The sequence below is a fragment of the Lepisma saccharinum genome, chromosome 28, assembly GCF_977018435.1.
Source record: "Lepisma saccharinum chromosome 28, izLepSacc3.1, whole genome shotgun sequence".
NCBI lineage: Eukaryota > Metazoa > Arthropoda > Insecta > Zygentoma > Lepismatidae > Lepisma > Lepisma saccharinum.
In genome coordinates, this window is record NC_139256.1 from 6,719,849 (window position 1) to 6,741,881 (window position 22,033).

Here is a 22,033-nt window from a genome sequence, read left to right on the forward strand (position 1 = left end):
GACAATGAACGAATAAAAAGTCCACATATATACCCAAGAGTTAATTTAGAAATGTAACATTTTTGACAGTACAGGTATACTGATTGATCTGATATATAATTAAGTATATACATTGAATATTACAAGCTTAGAACTGTTTTTTGTTCATAACTGGGTTATTCCTTGAAATAATTTTTAAAATTTATGAATGTGTTGTGAAAGGTTTATGGAACCTTTGGCAATGCCTCCTGCAACGAAAGAGACAAACAATAAGTGGGCTCCTTCGGTGAACAATAGAACATCCGATATATGTTGACCGGCAGTAGGATTTAAGCCGTAAAAAAGGGGGAGAACACCAATAGGTTTTTAAGAGTCTGAATAGACACCTAGCGGAATATAGTAGAAATCGCGGTAAACCGTAGAAACTATTATTGTTTTAGAGGCCTTATTGTGTGGACTCGAAAAGTTACCAACTGGTTGGATTCTCACTCACCTCTGTGAGGCATGCAGGAATGAGGCTGCCAGTCAGTAGGTAGGCCCTGGCCGTCAAGGGCTGTCACGCCCTGGGTTATTAACCACTTGCCTGACACATTATTTTCCCAAAAATGGTCCATATTTTACACATTTTTTTTATTGTGTGTTTGTAATGTACCAATATCAGCAATTAAGGAACAGTAACAAAATTCTATTTTTGAGGTCAAATAAGGTCACAAAACTATTTAAAAATCCTCCATAATTATTAACCCGAGTTAACTCGTGCATATAAGGAAAGTACTACAAATGTTTGAAAGTAGCATATAAACTGCCGAAACTAAAATGTCTTCACATTTTAATGCTGACCAAGTTTACAGACTATCACACATACTGTCTCACATCAAATGTTACCCACAGTGTGATAAACCCGAAAGCATGGGCTAACACAGAGTGCAACATCGCAATGTGGGCAATAGTATCTTGACTCGTGATGAATCTTCTATCCTCTCGCATCACTGGAAAGGCGACAACTACGTAGTGTCATGGGAATCCGGTAGATGGCAGCAGTACCTCGACAAGCTATCTACACCTTCCACCTAGTGGCCAAAGTGGGAATTAACACCTATTAAAGCTCGAACGAGACTGCCAGGGTAAGCAGAAAAGTGCACTGTAGTTGTACGATTTTAACGAGATAACTCGGGTAAATAATATGTAAAGCAAAAACAAATTCCGAGTTAACTTGGGTTAATCTGGCAAGTGGTTAAGTAACACACAATTGGAATACAAGAAATATATTGGGCATTTATTTATTTCAAATTAAGATTGTGCTGATACAAATACAGTATCCAGATACAATTTCTGGTACTACCAATAAATGCACAAATCCTAATTATTATTACAATAATTTCAGTTCTCGGAATTTAAGAGAAAATTTTTAAGTTTGAAATTTGCTTTTACATGAGAAGTTAAAATTACAGATAGATATGTTTTATCAGTAAAGTAATTTGGCATGTCACAGATACATCAATGGAACCAAACTCCACTTCATATTAGAGATCACTTGAACAGACTACTCAGCATTTTTCTTGAGTAAATTCATACCTAGTTGCATGAAAGACAATGAGGAATAGGGAATCTGAGTTTTGTAGGGTCCTTCCATATGGACAGGCTCATATTTCTTTGCCTCTTTTCCCTAATTAGTGCCCTGAAATTGAAAGAATGGAATTGCATTTAATTATTAATGATTTAATTCATTGTATAAAAAAAATATGCAAAATTCTACAATTTCTTTATATTGTATAGGGTGCCCACTAAAAACTATGCTATTTTATACTATTGGAGAAAGTCAATCTTGCCTGTAATTCAAAGAATGAATCAGCACATAAGAGAAAATCCATAGTGAATCTGGATTTCCATTCTCATTATATTATATTATAATTTAATATCATCGTATTTCTAACCTATCACAAGTTTCAGTGTCCTCGTTATACATGAGCCCATCTGAGCAAGTCTTTGTTGTCCTGTTGCCTGCTAAGCACTGCAGGAAAGAGCTCGGTTGCTCATGGATTGGAAAACGCCCGAAGGGAGCTTCGCACTGGAAGATGAAACAAAGTGAACTAGACATGACACAAAGTTACTAAACCAATTATGTAATTTTGAAAATTCAATTAGCTCTGGATTTTTCAGGAAAACTAAATTCAAGTTATTATCTATTTTGAAATAAGCAAGGAAAATGCAAATATGTTACATAGCAACACCACAAAAAGGGTGATGAGAAAGGGTAATTGTACAAAGTGGACACGATTCTCTGTTATGAACTCTGCAACTGGTACAAAGTGTATATAGATTGTCACCACCCTCCAATTTAATGCAGTTAATATAGATTTATCAACTTACTTCTATAATTATATAAACTAAAGGCTGACAAGTACCATATTTACCTGTGTTAAGATGTACTTTTTACCTTTAAAAATAGGTCTGAAAAACAGGGTACATTGTATACGCCGATACTCAGTTTTTGATTACCTACATTTCTTGAAATTTTCTCTCTTCTGAGTCAAAGCTTCATGGGGTGCTGTGAAAACTAAGACACCGGTTAAATCATTTAAGAAGTGTGGCATTAGTAATGTGTTGTATGGTACAGAGGACAATTTTTTTATGAGGACTCTCAATTCTGATTTAGAAGAGGTTTCAAGTGACACTTTATTTTGCTCTGGAGGTGAATGTCTGGGTTTTGACAAATGAAGGTCTCGGGTGTATAACATGGTGACATTTTGGTCAGTTTTGAGTTACAAAGTAAAATGTGCCCTCCTTCAATTTTCGAGTGAAATTGCCATGTCATACAATTTGCATTGGACTCGGTGAAGCCTTCTGAAATTAGTACACACACCATGAAAACAATTTATCTACAGTATAGCTTCTAATAACCTTTTTTCTTAAATGAACTCAGAAATGACCAAAATGTCACCATGTTTTACATCTGAGCCCTACAAATATTAAATGTATTCTTTCCTGGTTAGATTGTGTAAGTTACTGTTGAAAGTAGATGTACATTTCACTTTATATTTGAAATAATGTAAATTAATTATAACATTCAGTGAAAAAGCTTTTTCCTCAAAAATATGTATGCCGGTGCATCTTATATGCCAGCAAGATTAAATCAAATGCTACCTGTACACAGACAACTTGATTGAGGATTACCGAGTCCACTTGTCCAGTAGTGCAGGACACGAAGTAACTCCAATGGCTGCCAGAGTGAGAGAGCAAGCCGTTTGTCAGGCCACACGAGGCTACTCTTCGTAAGTCACATGATTGGTGACATCACACCTTCGAAAACAAATGCCTACCAAGTTGCCAACAATCTGATTCAGGGTGTCTACCAGTCGAAAAAGTCAAGAAATCATGCTTGTGGTCAAGAAGAATTTTTGCATTTTTTTTACAGTATAGCAAACTTACATTGTTATATACCTGTACTGGTATTTGTTAAATTTAATATTTGGAAATCTAAAATTGCATTGAGTTGTGGTTATCATTTGTGTACTTTGCTTCTTAAGAATTTAATTATTGCATGTGTGAAGTTGTGTAAAAATATTAAATAAAGTAATGTGGCCATTTTTCATCCAGAATGAAGCCTGAAGCATTAATTCTTACATGCATTAATAATTAAAACAAGTCTAAATCTCGTTAAAATACAGCTTTAGTTTTCATCTTAACCGATCCTATAGTAGGGGTTTTTCATTAAATAAAAAAATATATTTTCTTAATTTCAAACTATAACTAAGTAGGGGAGGGGGTGATAAAATGTTAAGAAAAAGGAAAGGGAGGTCAAGAAAAAGTCATGAATTTTTGGTTTGTTATTTTGATAGACGCCCTGTGATTTGATTTTTCAATTATAACACCATTAAGCCTTGTTTCCATGATATGAAAAACTCAATATGCTGACCAAGGCAGAAATTTATTTTATTTTAAAACAAACTAAACGTAACGTTTCAACCTTCTAGCAAGGTCTTCTTCAGACACTGTACCAAGTACAAATGAAACTAGGTACATTCCTGTTTTGTACCTTGTTTCATTCCTGTTTTGTACCTTGTTTCATTTGTACTTGGTACAGAGTCTGAAGAAGACCTTGCTAGAAGGTTGCAACGTTACGTTTAGTTTTATGTTTTAAAATATAATAAATTTCTGCCTTGGTCAGCATATTGAGTTTTCAGATTTTTCAAGTGAGGAATATGTAGATATAATGCCGAAAATACATACAACTTGAGGGAAAATTAGTGTCTACCATTATTGCATGTATATTTTATTTATCTATTATCTTGAAAGTTCTGTTCAAGAAAATCTCAAATACAATTTTGTACTGCAGTTATGTTGATAGCATACTAGTAATTGGGAAAAGAAGCAGCTTAATTTTGTAAATTTTCAAAGAACTAAATGTGCAAAATGGTATTTATGCTGAGGCTGCCAATGTTGGGACAATTCATTATTTGGACGTGAATATAATTAGAATTCATAATCAAATTACAATGGTAGTCTGTGGGAAGCCACTATATGCAATAAATAAACAATTTATTAATAATTATGAAACTTACTTCTGACAGGCAGTGAGCATTTTCTGGAAGGTCACATCGACCTGTGACATGATTGAAATGAAGACCATCTCTGCAACTGAGTATTGTCTGCTTGTTGTTCACACATCTGAGATATATGGAACAATATTCTTCTATACGGAAGAGACCAGTTGGCTGAGGACACTAAAAAAAATTAAAGTAACATTAAAACACACTTGATTAACCTGAAGAATGTGAAACCTGACACATAAAATATAAATTTATGTTTTAGTACACATTTTCCAGCCATTTATCAAAGTTGTATTTATTTATTCATTTAACAACATTAGATTTTGGATTATGGATGTTTGCATCTAAAATTTATTACAACTAAAATTTTTAAAAGATTGCAAAGAAAACATTTGGTTGTTTCAAGATGAGTTTGTCTGTCTTATCAAAATACTACATTTCCTGGTTTCCTATGTGCAGGGTGAACCAAAAGTAGGTGGACTGTAGTGGAATAGGGTTTGTGTTACGGTTATACTATAACAATGGTGTTCATTATAACTATGGTGTTTGTGTCTGAAAATGCTGAAACTGTTAGAAGAAAATGGGTTGAAACATTTGGTACTCAAGCCCCAAAGATACAAACCATTTACCATAAATATTATCATTCACTGTCCACCTACTTTTGGTTCACTCTGTATATGTTTTTTAAATTCATACACTAGTTTATCACTAAAAATACTGACAATTTTTTATCATCCAGTATTTCTATAAATAACCTGTAATTGTGCACATTTCCATTATTTTAGGTTTGTTAAAAATTTAAAAGCTCAATTCATATGCAGTGATTTAGTAAAATTCTAAGAATAAATTTTCTATTTATCTTTTAAGGTAACACCCATTCATGTTACCTGGTTAACATTTTTAAGGTGGTAGGATTTAACATTTTAAAAATCCAAAACACTTATTGTTGAAATTTTTTATGACTAACAAGAGTTTCAACTTTTAAGCAATCAGTGAATGAATTGTCAAGCAATGTGCATAGATACAACACAAGTCAAAAGAGGAACTCGAAAAGTTTTTTTACCAGTAGCATATACTGCCAGTAAACCAACTTTTATCATATGCATAGAAATTGTCGGAAAATTTGAAGTTGTTTGACCTCGTGTTTTTGTTTCACTTATACAACTGCATTGGTGTTTTATTTCTATTATATCTAATTAATGTATAATAAATATATACAAGAAATTATAATTGTTGCTGTGTACCAGGTCAAATTTTCAGCATACACCACTCTTTTTTACTAGCACCATTGTCATTTCTCCAGAACTGTTCCAACACTTGATTGAAAGTCTCCCCCCACAGAGTTAAGGTGGACCCACTCTGCATTGATGTCAATAACTGGAACTTGTAGCATAAGGTACGTCTGATGACAGTTTTGAGTAGGTGTCCAGATACTTTTGACCAGATAGTGTACCTCCAAACAAGTAATTAGTTGATATAATTTGATGGACTTACAATTTTACTTACATCCAGTGTACACTTTACATTCTCTGGAAAATCACAAGTTTCAAATTTCTTGTTGAAGTGAAGACCTGAGGGACACCGACGCATTGTTGCTTCCTGATTGACGCAGAGAATAAAGTTCTCACACATTCCAGGTAGAGGGAAAAGGCCAAATCTTGCAGGACACTGCAAATATATCAAGAAAAAATGCACCGATTTAATCATACAGCAAATGTATTTTGAATTCATAATAAAACAAATTTTGTTTACAAATTTATGAAGATAAAAATTGTTGCCCCATGTCAAGGGGTAAAAAAGGCTTAGGCATGGTCATTAGAGGCTTTCCCTCATCCCTCGCCTAAACCATGTTCTATTGTTTAGAGCTAGATTTCTTCTTTTTTTGCGATATAACCAGTTCTTTCATTATAACTTCAATTATTTTAAAGAGGGGCCATATGAGTCATGCCCTCCCTCAGAAAGTGAATGTGAAAGTAAACTTACATACTTCATGCGTGCAAATTAATTTCACTAATCTTATATTGCACTTATTATTAAGAGACTGATAATTTTAGACTGGAGCAGGTTCATAGCAAGAGTTTTTTTTTAAAAATGGAAATGTGTTTTGGGAAGGGTCATTGTTCTTTGAAAAAAAATCTTTCCTATCCTTGCGTGGAATAATTCCTGTGGAAGGTCCATATTTTGAACCATTAAACCTTAGATGCCCAAGCTGTGTCTGCGCAAATGCTCAGTGTTTTTTCAGCAGAAAATTTAAACTCCTGCTACACTATGAACACTAGTGTTATAATGATGAAAAAAATCTCTCAGGCTATCGACCAGCTGAGTTGTGGAAAGGATTCAAAGCTTTCGAAAGGTAACGTCACTCTCATCTTCACGTCTACCCTGAAGATGAGAGAAACGTTAGCTCTAGAAAACTTTGAATCCTTTCCACAACTCAGCTGGTCAACAGCCCGAGATAATCTTTTCATCATTCGTTCGTTGCCAGGAAAGCTTCAAGGTTTTTTTTTTTTTTTTTTTTTTTTTGCAAAATTTCAATATGGGCCGACCCCACATTGTTAAAATTTAAAAAGGGGTAACAATTGCATCTCCGAACAACTAATTTCTTCATTTTTACAGGAGAAACTACTTACAGAAATGAGTTTCTGTAGCATTCTAAAAGTTTGTGGAGGTATTTTTCTTTCATCGTTTAATCTGTTTGATCGGTAATTCATGTATTTTTGAAGAGAAATATATCCGATGCAGAATTGCCGTTGCTTTTGTTAGCTTCCTCTACGTGGATGACGTAACCTCCTGTCAGTGTTTCCAACCACGCCGTTGTTTCGCCAGAAGATGGTGAAACGAAATATACATTCCTGACCCAAAATTTTAACTATGTTTGCCTAACATAACTGAACCTAACCTTACCGTGAATGGTTTGTGGGGCTATCCGTGAATGATTTTTGGGGCGATGCGTGAATGGTATGTGGGAATTTTTTGGTTAACAAGGTTGGAAACACTGTGAACCCACTGATCCACGACGCTAGTCAACCTGGCGCGTGCCATATTGTGTGTTACGGAAGCGAACAAAGCAAGAACAATAATTACAGTTAATGTAAAAAATGGAACTTATTTTCTTGAGAAAAGCAAAATGACACCTAAAAGAATGTTTCGCAATGCACAATAGGTAAGTACGAATGTAAAAAATGACTAAATCAACGAGTTAGAGGTGTTGTTCGGAGATGCAATTGGTAATAAAAAAGGTAACAAGAAGTCACTATGTGTGTGTTTGCAAAAAGTAGTCAGTTGTTATTGATACTTTTCTAGACAAAATATTTTCCACAGATGTACAACCTAAACTAAGTATCCCCTCCCGGGCACGACTTCCCCTTATATATTTTTGCCTGTGTCATGGACAAGGTAAAAGAAAACAACGCAGGTTTGATTTCCAAGGTATAAGATTTCAGGTTGAAAGTTCAATTCCTCTGGATAAATGGGGTTTGTCAAACCTATTATCAATGTGTATCCTGGTCGGGTTGTTAACCTGCTTATCACAAGCCAGGGTTATTAAAGGTCCAGAAACCCATAAATTCTAATGGGTTCTATTGGGTTCCGCTGCAGGACCGGAACCTATTTTCTAGCACAATTTAAATTCGGTCCAAGTTGCGTATTGTTGCATTGAAAAAGGTTCCTGGACCATATTTAAATTGATGGGGGGGAAAAGGTTCCTGGACCGAATTTATATTTTTCTGGAAAAAAGATTCCTGGACCGAACTGAAATGCTTTAAATATGAAAAGGTTCTACACTGTCTAGAACTCATTTACGTTTGCTGATTCTCTCTCCCAGTCCGGGATTGAATTTATTTACAATTCCTGAACCAGGGTTGACCGATTAAAAGTTGCCTTCTAAGAATGTCCGCAATTACGTTTTAGATTGGAATGTTACACTGGGGTTGTAGAAACTGCAGGAAATAAATCGTAACACTGTTGTTCTCTCTTGGGCCATGTTCGAAAACGTCCCTTGTTGAAGTATTACATAACGCAATGGCCTCCCATTGAGTTCAAACAAACCATTCACACGTTGCACCAGCATCCGACTCGCGAACAGCAGCCAATAGGAGCTGTGTATGAGGTAACATGAGGCTGCTGTGCTCTCCCAGCAGCTATCACAACAGGGATGGGCAGTGTTGCTACATAAAGGGAAATTGTCCTTTATGCAAGGAAATTGAGAGTAAATGGGGCTGTTGATTGCCAAACTTTTTCCGTGCTGACGCCACCCCTGTTGTGTCCCTAAATAATTTTGTTCGTCACTTAGTTGCCCTAAGATTTACATTGCAGCGCGATGGGATGGCTATTCAAATGTTCTTTTCAACATATGCAACAAGCAAGCGAATGAAAACAAGTGGCTGCGCAAGTAGTGACTCGTGAGGTCTCAGCCAAGGGAAGGAACATGCGCAAGAGAATGGGGCTACATGGAGAGTGGTAAAGTGACTGCAGTGTTTGAGTTTCGTCCATTTCTACCTTTATTCACGGCATTGTTCCTTAGATTCTCGAGACAGCCAGCACCTGGATTAGTCTTTCATGCTCACAAGTGGATAATTGTTTCTCGTCAGGTCCATGATGAGAAGCAGAATTGCTGAAAGTCCAAGAACTCATATATTCTATTGAGTTCTTCAATAGGACTGGAACATTTTTTCTCGCACAATTTAAAATTCGATCCAAGTTGCGTATTGTTTCATCTCATTACGGAACTTGGACCGTATTTAAATTGATCCGGAAAAAGGGTTCCTCTACCATATTTAAATTGATCCAGAAAAAAGGTTCCTGGACTAAATAGAAATACTTTACAGATAAAAAGGTTCTTTACAGTCCAGAACCCATTTACACTTGCTGACTTTCTCTCCTGGACCAGAATTGAATTTATTTAATATTCCTTGACCTTTAACAACCTTGTCAGAAGCACACCTATTTCCTTTGTGGTCTAGAACAAGAATATGTGGAGCAAGGAAAACAATGTTATTGAAATTTTCTAAATATCATGTCTTCATATTGCAGGCAGTATGTGGTGATATTTCTTTAGTAATATTTTTTTGCAACGAATATGAACTCTTTTAAGAAGGATCATGATTTTGAATATAAGAAACTACTTACTTCTAGTCTACAGATGGTGTTGGATGGTTGGTCACAATGTTGAAGAAGTGGATTCCAATACAAACTTCCTGGACAATGCCGTACTTCAGGGTAATTATTTCTACATCTGACATACTGATTACAAGTTCCACGGAGAGGAAAATATCCATCCTGTCCATCACACTACCCAAAGAATAAGAATGCAACAACTATCATTGATTTTGAAACCACAGAATGCAAACATGAAAAAATATTGAAGAAATTTCAGCGAAAAATGCAGACTCAGCCAGGACTCGAACCTCTGTTTGCCATACCATGCCATTGCTATATCAACTGAGCTACCGAATCAGCCCTGGTTTCATATGATTTTTCCTGTGACTGTATGTAATTGTCTTATTGTTACATAGTACGTCTCCTATATGTGCCAAATTGAGGTATCTTTTTTTTCTTCATAAAAGAGCACATGAAATATCTAATTTCTGAAATACTAAGCTAAAAATCTAAAACGTGAAAATATTAATTTTGTCACGTAGCAGTTGTACACCCTGGGTTTGTGTTTTATTTAATTTCTTTATTTTATTCCTTTCATTTTCTTTAAAAAAAGATCACTAGACATGTGATTCTTTGGATCATGGCTCTTTCTTTGATATCCTTTGATTCACTACTGTCCAGGGTATCTCATGTGATAACCCGTAACATAACAGGAGGGCCAGGGCCTACCTACCTTCTGCTGACGTCACTCTCACGTACCTTAGCAGAGGTGGGAGATCACCCAACCAGTTACGGGGTGACATGTGGTCAGCACGACAAACCCCCAGTGGTCGTTGTAGGTTTTCCATGACCTGTTTACGCTACCCATTCGTAACTCCCCAATTTCCTCACGCTGGTGGGTGGCCACCCATTCCATACACAGGCTGAAATCTCAGGAGAAAAGTTGCTATGCTTCTCCCCAGGAGACTCCAATCCGATAAAATAGTTGCTCAACCAGAGCAACTTTTAATCACTAGTGTGCACTAAGCTAGTGTTAGTTTTTAGTGAGTTCAGTACATTGCATGGATACTGAAGAGGGTTCCAAATTGTTTACGGATTGCCATGGCTGCACTAATGAGCCATCATGCTCCTAGCCTGAACAGGGACGTCGGAACTTATTTTGGAGTGGGGTGGGGGGGGGGGCAGGTTTTTCAAATCCATCAACCAGTTTTACAATATCTGCTCTCCATATATATATATATATATATATATATATATACCGCGTGAGGCACCTAAAAGTACCACCTGAAATAGCAAAGAAACCAGAAACAGTAGCGATGTGAGGTTTGCGGGAAACAATAATATCAAATGGGGCTCGTAAATCGGAGGTATGGGGTGGGTCGAAAAATATCGACAAATGGGGCATCTGGAGCAAAGTCATATTTTTTTAAATGGAACGATATACAATAACATGCATAATATAAAAGAGCACACACAGAGAAACACAACGCCGTTGGTCTCATGCATCTACTGCACATAGGAACGAAGATATGGCTATGTGAAAATATGTAAACAAACTAACAAGTGGCCCACTTGACCGTCAGTACCACGGCATGTAAGACTTCTCAGGTGCCTGACAGAACTGCCTTTACGCAGAGCAAGTTTTGATAGCAGGTCCACGAGATCATGTTAGTTCATAGCAAGCAGTCGTAGTGGTAAGAGCGAAGATTATGGTGTTCACAAACATAGAAAAAGCGGACATGATCCTGATTTATGGGGAATGCCGAAAGAATGTCTCAGAAGCCTACCGTGTGTACGCAGAGATATATCCGGACAGACGACAGCCATCTCGACGTCTGTTTGGTAAGTTATTTATTAAATTAAGAGACACCGGAAGTGTAACACCATGAGCACGTGTGCGGAACAAGCCAACTACAGGTGAGGCAGGTGCAACAAATGTTCTCGCCGCTGTTGCTGTGAATCTGCACGTTATCTCCCGTGAAATTGCCAGGGATGCTGGGATGAGTCAGTGAAGTGTATTGCGCATTCTGCACACACACAAGTTTCACCCATATCATATCTACCTCCATCAGGAACTTCACGGGAATGATTTTGTGGACCGTGTTCGGTTTTGCACATGGATGTTACGACACGACACACCCGATTTGTCACGTATCCTCTTCACTGACGAGGCAACTTTTACCAATCATGGAAATGTCAACCTAAGGAACATGCACTATTGGTCGGTGACAAATCCACATTGGCTTCGCCAAGTGGAACGCCAGCGCCCATGGAGTGTGAACGTGTGGTGTGGTATAGTGGGTGAACATCTCATTGGCCCTTTTTTTATACAAGGGACACTGAATGCTGACCGATACATACAGTTTTTACAACATGAACTGCCTGTACTATTGGAGGACATACCACTTCAGACAAGGAGGGAAATGTGGTACCAACATGACGGGTGCCCAGCTCACAGTGCAAGATGCGCTACAGCATGTGTGGAAAATACATTTCCAAATCGTTGGATTGGATGTGAAGGGCCTGTCAAATGGCCGGCTCGTTCCTGTGGGGAAAGCTGAAGGACATTGTCTACCGGGATGTGCCAACAACTGCAGAGGATATGCAACACCGCATTACTGCGGCCTGTAGGGACATTCCCTACGAGATGCTACATTCTGTGCAACGATCTTTGCGTGGGCGCCTCGTTGCCTGTATCGCAGCTGACGGCCACCACTTTGAACACACACTTTGACAGGTTTTCGCTTCTTACGCAGTGGTTCTTCGACATACTGTCATGGTCATTTTCATTATGCTGTAACACTGTCAAATACATGGTGCTGACGATGTCTACTGTATTTTTTCTTCCTTTAACACATTCTGTCTTCATCTTGTCCAATGGCTTCCGACATCTCATACTTGTACATGCCGTGGTACTGACGGTCAAGTGGGCCACTTGTTAGTTTGTTTACATATTTTCACATGGCCATATCTTCGTTCCTATGTGCAGTAGATGCATGAGACCAACGGCGTTGTGTTTCTCTGCGTGTGCTCTTTTATATTATGCATGTTATTGTATATCGTTCCATTTAAAAAATATGACTTTGCTCCAGATGCCCCATTTGTCGATATTTTTCGACCCACCCCATATCTCCGATTTACGAGCCCCATTTGATATTATTGTTTCCCGCAAACCTCACATCGCCACTGTTTCTGGTTTCTTTGCTATTTCAGGTGGTACTTTTAGGTGCCTCACGCGGTATATAAATTATTATTAAATAGCTTATTATATTTTATTGTTATATTAATACATTTATTACATAAATAATAAATATATGGTTATTGAATATATGAATATCCTCAGTGGCGAAGCCTCATAAGAGATAAGAGGAGGCCCAGAGGCCTCTATTATGGACTATTTTATTAGTTATAATTCCATTAAACAACACTTAATACAAGAAAACTAACATATAATGTCTTACGATAATTTCAGCAAATTTCAATCCTTGCCTGGTACTACAGTTCCGTCGTCCTTATATCTTGCGTGGTAAGCGCCTTTATGGCAGTGACCCTCTGTTGCCGTGCTTCCCTAGGAAGGAACTCGCGGTCAAACAACAAATTACGCCCACTGGTTGGGCAAGATGTGACAATGTTAAAATTCCCCCTCCCCAAAGCAGACAGTAAACAGGATTTTGTCAAAATAACTGTTCTGCGCTATGATTGCCCACTGGTTCCTGGTTTGACTTGAGAATAGATCTTCACATGCAATGAGGCATGATGGTATTGAGGCATTCCTTTAATGATTAGTAACAACTAAAAACACGTTACTTTTAAAAGGGGACAAAGTACACGTGAAACGTATTGAGAAAACCCGTGTTTCTGAAAGTTTCTTGTCTATGTGTTGCAATGAAAGTTGCCCTTGTTCTCATTTACCATTTCATCATTTTATAAATCTTAGTATAATTTTAAAATTTCAAATATTTTTAAATCTCAGACTACTATTCAGAGATTGAGATTAAGAAATGAAACTATCAGTAATTTGAGAGCATTTGCTAGGCTAAAGTTTTGCAACGAAAACTTTCAAATATAGTGCATGGTTGAAGAGAACCGAGGTGTCAAATATGGGGCAAGTCACCATGCTACGCCAACTGCTTTAAAATGAGATATTTTGATCTGTACTAGGTACCTCGTATTGCATTTGAATGAAATCAGTCTGAACTTTACATGTCTTTTCAGATGAATGCCTCTTCTCAGATGTTTCAGATTTGAGAGAATAACCTAAGACTGAAGGCGAGAGGGGTGATCGTCCCCCCTCCCCTCCTCCATCGATAAGTTGAAAATATTGATTATGCCTTCCCACCTAAAACTAAAGAATTACTCACTCCTCCCAACGTAAAAATAAATCAACTGTGAACATAAGAATAAATGGTGTTACCTCTCTCTGAGGTCTAAAACTAAGCCATCAGCCCTGAACATGACGTTTAAAACAAACAGTAAACTTTTAATAAATCTAGATGGCCAAGAAATAGAAGCTCCTCTCTTTCCACAAGAGGAAATGGTTCATACACTCCAAAGTTTGCAGCATTAAAATCCAAAAGGGCAGAGAACTGATGGTATATCGAGACAATATTTGTCCGTCTCTAGTCTAGTCTTTTTCTGTTTTTTAACAAAAAAAATATAAATTAGTATAGAATTAGTATAGAAAACGTAACGAGAGAAGTAAAACTTACCAGTTTTTTTATTCTATATCAGACGACTAAGTACATTGCGGTGATCTTCCGACGCGACCTTGCAGTTTGTGTACTTTCTGCAAATGATTTACATGTATACATGCACAGTTGTATCGCTTGGTGCGGAAGGAAATCCAAATTCATCCCTACAATTTCCAGAGTAAATGCTGAATCACACCTTCTGCGGTTGTTCTATTCTAAACAATAACTGTGTCATCTGACCAAGTCTAAATTTGGAAAGGGAAGGGGAGATTAGCGTAGACTTGAATTTCCAAGAACTTACAAGGTGCACCTTTTCTCATGGCCTTTTGACAGGAAGGGGTCTCTAAAGAAAGCTCGTGTTTGGAAAGAGCACCGGAAGATTTAAGTTAAGCTGTCCTCTGTGCCCCTCCCCCTGTGTATTGTTATATGCGAGGGCACTTGTAAGTACAGTGCAAAAGCTGGCAGGCTTCAAAGCAAAACTGAAAACAGAAACAGCAAATTCCTAGGGGGATACTTGATTTGTAGACAAATGGCTGTGATGTCACGTGCTTCTTGCTGTTAAAGGAAACTTGAGTGCATGTTCACAAATCTAGTGCAAAAATATTTTCCCAAATATTGATAAGTTGAAAAGATATAGTCTATTTTTTTACGGCGTATCTAAGGGGGGGGGGAGCAAAAATACAATCTTGCCCCTCCTCTGTGGTTTCTTCACATCATTCAATACTGATAGCACTTGTGGGTAAAGGCGGAAGAACCAAGACAGCAACTTTTGTTTCTTGGCCATTCAGATTTTTTAAAAGTTTACTGTTTATTTTAAACGTCATGTTCAGGGCTGATGGCTTAGTTTTAGACCTCAGAAAGAGGTAACACCATTTATTCTTATGTTCACATGTGATTATTTTCTTTTACCCGTACATATAGCATCGTGCCATGAAGATACATTTAGGGTAGGGCCCACACATTCTCGATCTCGGACATTTTGAAGATGATGTTCAGCACCATGTTCTGGATGCCTACCCGGGATACCCACACGTACCCATTGATTTGAGACTCGATGAGCCCCTGAGCAGCTTTATGTTGGGACAAGGCTGGAAAAATTACGACCTTAGATTATTCACCCCGGAAATCAAACGTGGGTCTCTGCGTGGCAGTAAGATGCTCTACCGGCTAGACCACTGCATCGTCCCGCATTTTTCCCCACCAACTTTTAACCTAGAAAACTCAAGCTTCACCTCCCCCCTCCCCCCCCCCCCCCCCGGTTCGGAGTCCTTGCATCCGTGGAATGTAGTTATAGATGGAAAAGAAGAGATTTAAAGTGAAGCTGCTCTCTGCCCCTTCCCATCGGGGTACGCTAGGTTTATTGTTTCACACCGACCGCACCTGTATGTACAGAACCTGGTAGATTCAAAGGAACACTGGAAGCTGAAGCGGCGAATTCCTAAGGGAATAATTCTACCTTACACTTGATTTGCAGAGACGTGGATGCGATTCTTATCTGGACGTACTTCTTGCTGGTAGCAAAAACTGAGTTCATCTTCATTTAAATAGTGCAAGAATATTTTATCAATTTCTTTCAAAACGATACATAAGTTGGAAAAAATATAGTCTAATTTTTAGCATGCAACCAGGGTGGGGGGGGGGGGCAAAAAGACTATCTTGCCCCCCTTTCCAACGTCCCGGACCCTGAAAAAATATTGTCTAATGCAATATATTCTAGATTATCTGAAATTTCATTTATCTGAGAACAGGTGTTCCAATTCAGTCCTTGAAGTAAAAATTGCTAGTAAAAGGGATACTCCTGTGTTTAACATGGTGACATTGGGACATGTGGAGGATGTTTGCAAAACTTTTCCTAGCTGAGGATACCATCCCCCCACTATTTCAATTTATTTTATTTCATATGCCTTGGTATTTATTCAGAAAACGATGTGAATTGGAATGGAAATGGAATGGAATGGAAATAATATATATTTCTTGGCAGAATATAAAATTAACATGGAATTAATTACATATAAAGTGCTCCCCTGAGCTTTGTACCACACCATGAAGGTGTACAAGGTGATGTGATCAGCACCATCCCCTGTCTGCTTTTACCCTCCAGAGTTTCCTCCAGGCACCCACTTTATACGATACTGGGTAGACACCGGAGCTGCTTGAACTGGTGGAAAAATCTCGGTTCTCCTCCGCCAGGGGTCAAACCCAGGTCTCTCGGTCTCTCACATGGTAGTCAGATGCCCTAATGACTGAGCTACCATGGCTCTAATTAACTACATGTATCAAATGAAATTTGAGAGAAATGTGCTAATTGAAAGCAGTTTATCATATTACTGATGAAGATTTTCAAATAAAGCATAATTGATTTTCAATTACTATTAACAAATCTCATGTTAATGATATAATTATTAAAATAATAATAATTATTAATTGTTTAAAATTGGTTATTTGAATAATTACTATTAATTTAGGTAGAAATAATGTGTACTTACCTTAATTTGACACCCAGCATTTTTTGGCCAGTCACACTGCCTGTGCAAAGGATTAAAGTGAAGTCCCTTTGGACAAGATTTTAAGGATGGAATTCCATTTGTACATATCATGTAGAAGTTGCATAGACCAGGCAGTGGAAAGATACCGTCTGACTTAGGGCACTGGTAGTGATAAGAGAAACAATTATGAATTTACATGCTGCATTTGTAAAACCTGTGGTAGGTTTTGTTAATTAATTGATTTAAATTTGAATTTTCTTTTCTTCCATTGACCCTTGATTAAAAGGGCATGGAAAACGTCAAGATACATAATGAAATAATAATTAGTTTAATACATCATAACAAAAAAAAGGAACACTGTGTAGTACATAACATCACTACACCAAAGTAAAAATTGAAAAATACACTTCATTACACTTCAATAAAAAGAAAAACATATTATCATTGTTACATGATTGAAAATTAGAATACAATTAAAATACATATTGTTTAGTACATTTGCCTTGTATTGTCTTGTTTCATGAATTCTCTGATACTGTAGAGAGCTCTCTCTTTCTCAATTTTTTTTATTGTTTGTATTTGTTTATTTTTTGGAGATACCAGTTTTATGTCATGAGGCAGCTGGTTGTAGAATATGGTATACGAACCTTAAGAACCATGATAAACAGGGAGACAATAAGAATAACATATTTCAGTCTTTTCCAGTCACAACTAGCATACGGAATTGTATTTTGGGGGAATGCTAGAAACAGTGCAAAAATTTTTATTTTGCAGAAGAGAGTAGTACGAATTATGGCAGGAAAGAAAATAAATGAACCATGTAGGAAAATTTTCAGGGATCTTGGCATTCTACCATTACCTTGCCTATATATATATTACATTTACTGTGCTATGTAAAACAAGATATGTTTAGTTTCTCCAAACGTATCAATGAAGTACATCAATACAACACAAAAAAAAATCACAATCTGGTTATACAAACTCATAATACCACTCTCCTTGAAAAAGGTCCTAAATTCGTAGGTATCTGTCTGTATAATAAATTACCTGATCACATGAAAACAATGGAATCAAGTACCCAATTTAAGAGGGAATTAACAAAATTCTTATTACGACATTGTTTTTATTCAATAAATGAATTTCTAAATTTGTAAATATTAAATTTCATAAATTGTCAACAAAGAGAGTTCGATTGTACAGAAAATGGAATTATACTATTTATATTATCATGTACGAAGTATTCACTATATGCTATTATTGTGCCTAAATGATCATTAATCGATTCTGTATATATATTGCATTCTTCCATGTTGTATAAGTTACATATTTACTTTTACATTCTATTTTTTCACTAAAAAAATTTCTTCGCTTATTATTGTGCTCGCCTTAAATATTGTGTGTGTATTCTTCCTTTATTTGGATTTCCTTCATGTAGAAGTTCTTCAAATCATTCCTGTAATTCTTGTCTATAATTGTATTAATATTTTATTAGTGTATTTGGATTTCCTTCATGTAGTAGTTCTTAAAATCATTACTGTAATCCTTGTCTAAAATTGCATTAATATTTTATTACTGTATGTATTGTTATATGACGATTTCCATACCTATGGACATGGGTAAACGGAAATAAAGAATAGGAATGAATATGAATATGAATTCATTGGTGATTGTTTTGAGATATTGAGTTTTTGTCAAGTATTTTGTCATTATTTGGTTCTCCCTGAATAACTCTTTGCAAGATTCCCTACAGCCTAGTTTGTACATTATTCTAAGTGCTCTCTTTTGAAGTCTCAGTATTCTGACAGTATTATTATAAGATGATCCACCCCACACTATTATGCCACATTCAACATAGGGGTAAATTAGCCCATAATATATGCATTTGTTAATTTCTGTTAAATTATATTCAGCCATTTGTTTTAGCAAGTATAGATTAGATGATAGTTTACTGCAGATGTTGTTAATTTTTTTTCCCACGTTAATTTTTGATCTAGTGTTATTCCCAAAAACTTTGTGTTTGCGACTCAAAATCCATGTTTCGGATTGTATTGAATATAATAAATTTTGATTTATTATTGTTTAATATTAATCCGTGTGAAGTGCAGCCATGAACCTTCGGGTTTAAGAAGGCTAGAGAGTTAGTTAGTTAGTTAGAAGTTAAGTATTGTGCCAGTTGGTTTATGGTGATAAAAGTGTTTATTTCAAGCTTTCTAGGGTCAATACCTCTGGCAAGAACGGTTGTGTCATCTGCATAGGTGACAATTTTTGTGTTTGGGTATTCTGGTACATTGTTTATGTACAGATTAAAGAGCAGGGGCCCCAGGATTTATCCTTATGGTACCCCCATTAATACTTTTGTACTTTGTGATTTAAAGTTAGTGACTATACCATGCATGTTGTAGCTTATTTGAGTAATTTGCATTCTGTCCTGTAGATAAGATTGGATAAGTTAATAAGCTATCCCTCTTATTCCTATGTTGCTTAGTTTGAACATAAGCAAGTCATGTTTTACCCTATCAAAGGCCTTGGAAAGATCTAGATATATAGTGTTTGCAACTTCGTGTTTCTCTAATGTTTCGGTTACATAATCTATTAACTGTGCTAGAGCTGTGTTTATTGATTTTCCTTTCTGGAATCCATGCTGGTTTCTGTTTATTATGTTATATTTGTTACAAAACTTTGTAATATAATTTGATAAAATTTTTTCCTGTAGCTTTTAAAAAGCAGATGTTAGGGATAGGTCTGTAGTTCTCAATGACTGTTTCAGCTCCTTTTTTGAATATGGGCATCACTGTGCTGTTTTTTAGAACTTTGGGGAATGTACCATCTTTTATTGAATTGTTGACTGCATACAGCAGGGGTTCTAAAATAGATTCTGAACAGGATTTAATAAGTTCAGCTGACAATTCATCAGGTCCGTGGGATTTTTTGTTTTTTAAACCTTGTATGACATTTTTAGCTCATTAGCACTTACTTATGGGATATATATACTGTTTGGCCAATCTTTGTCCATTGGGATCTCTAGTGTTTTGTCATTATTTTAATTCTCTCTGTTTGTGTTGGTTAAGTTTATTAAATATTCATTGAATAAGTTACATATGATATTCGGGTCAATTACTTCAGTGTCATTCTTAATGACTTTTATGTTTGCTTTATCATTGTTTGTGTTTGATACACGGTGATTGTTTACAATTGTCCAAACTCCTTTTTGTTTATTATCAGACTTTTTTATTTATTTACTGAAAATATTTGATTTTTGTTTCTTTATGGCTTTCTTGAATAGTTTTTTACATTTTTGTACTTTTCCTGGTGCTTAGTGTCTTTTGTAATTCTAAATTTTTCATATTCTATTTTCATATTACTTTTCAAAAGTATAATTTCTTCTGTTAGTGGCACTTTCTTCTTATTAGGGTATATTATTTTTGTTGTTTTTGGACAAATTACATTTAAATAATATGTTAAGTGGTTTATTAGCAATTCCCAGATATCATTGATGTCAGTTAGTTGGTAAAGGTCTCTCCAATTTTCCTGATGTAAGAGGTATTTAAGATAATCTACGGATGGGGGACAAAATAATACAAACACCTGTGAAAAAGTATGCCACATTTCACACCGGCAGTACAGCAGCACCACCTGGCACTGAAGTCTGCCACGTAGTGGCTGTGAAGGGGAAGGTATTAGTTTGCCAACAGCAGTCATTGGTGGTGCATTCGTCTATCATACGCTCTCAAGAGACACTGCAATGTCAGACCTGACAGAGTTCCAAAGAGGCATGATTGTTGGAGCACGTTCAACTGGAGCCACGGTGACTGAAACCTCAAAGCTTGTTGGGTGTGCAAGGAGCACAGTATCAGCCGTTATGACAGCGTACACAACGCAAGGCAAGATGGCGTCTTCAAAGCACAACAGTGGACGAAAGACAAAGCTTGCTGCTTGGGATAGGAGGGTGTTGAAGCGCATAGTGGCCCGAAAGCACAAGCAATCGTTATCCGAGATAACATCTGAAATGAACAGGCATCTCCAGGACCCCATTTCAACCAAAACTGTCAAAAGGGAACTCCATGCTGCAAACATTCATGGCCGAGTGGCAATTCGTAAGCCATTGGTGACATCACGTAATGCTGTCAAGCGACGCCAATGGTGCAGAGCTCACAGAAGTTGGTCCCCACAGCAGTGGCAACAAGTCATCTGGTCTGATGAATCAACATTCACGTTATTTCAGACCACGGGGCGCGTTTATGTGTGGAGAACGCCTCGAGATGCATTTCATCCTGACTGCCTCTTGCTGACTGTGAAGCATGGAGGTGGGTCCATTATGGTATGGGGCGCGATATCTTGGCATGGTGTGGGACCACTTGTTTTTCTGCATGGGAAGATCAATGCCAGTCACTATCGCAGCATTCTGGGGGATCATCTCCATCCTTTTGTCCAGACTTTATTTCCTGGGGACCGACCGCTTTTTCAAGACGACAACGCTCCTATCCACACTGCTGGGTCTGTCCAAACATGGTTTGAAGAACATGACGATGAAGTAGGACATCTTGAATGGCCCCCACAGTCTCCTGACCTGAACATTATAGAACATTTGTGGGGATATTTGGAGTCCAAACTTCGTGCTCGAAGTCCGCCTCCAGCCACACTTTCGGAATTGGAGACTGCTCTGGAGGAAGAATGGCTCCATATTCCCTTAAACATTGTGCATGACCTCTATGCATCCATCCCACGTCGCATACAAAGTGTACTTCAGTCACCGGGTGGTCCAACCCCCTATTAATAAAGATTTTCTCTACATTCACAGGTGTTCGTATTATTTTGTCCCCCATCTGTTTTTTGCTCACATGTATCTCTACATTCTATTGTGTAACTTTTTGAGTATTCTGTGTGAGAGGTCACACAACATAAACAATGGCTAAAATTTCTTCCCAACGTTTAAATCTTTTTCTTGAACGAGGTGTGTGATGTGACTATAAATTCCACAGAACACTTCCTGCCCCACCGTTCAGAGCTGTTATAACCTCCTGTAGGTCATCGAATATCATGCCACGAAGTACAGACTTAGCTCAAACTATATGGTATCCCAAACTCTCAATTATTGCATGTGCTGACCCATAGGACATGTGCACTGCATCAGAAATTTCCTGGATGGTGATGCGTCTATCCTCTCGAATGAGCTCATCTTCCCTGTGGCGGTTGTCGTCGGTCAACGACGTCGATGGCCTGCCACTCCTTG

General features: G+C 37.2%; 1 protein-coding gene across 1 annotated transcript in view; it reads right to left on the bottom strand.

The window, feature by feature from the left end:
- Window positions 1-1,529: 1,529 nt before the first annotated feature.
- LOC145980583 (uncharacterized) overlaps window positions 1,530-22,033 on the bottom strand; it is a 51,652-nt gene continuing 31,148 nt past the window's right edge. Inside the window, exons 8-13 of the mRNA XM_083113619.1 lie at window positions 16,804-16,965; window positions 9,657-9,818; window positions 6,036-6,197; window positions 4,542-4,703; window positions 1,914-2,047; window positions 1,530-1,657 (exon numbers count right to left, since the gene is read on the bottom strand). Coding sequence (XP_082969745.1) covers window positions 1,555-1,657; window positions 1,914-2,047; window positions 4,542-4,703; window positions 6,036-6,197; window positions 9,657-9,818; window positions 16,804-16,965 — 885 coding nt within the window. The 3' untranslated portion in view covers window positions 1,530-1,554. The remainder of the gene's footprint in view (window positions 1,658-1,913; window positions 2,048-4,541; window positions 4,704-6,035; window positions 6,198-9,656; window positions 9,819-16,803; window positions 16,966-22,033) is intronic.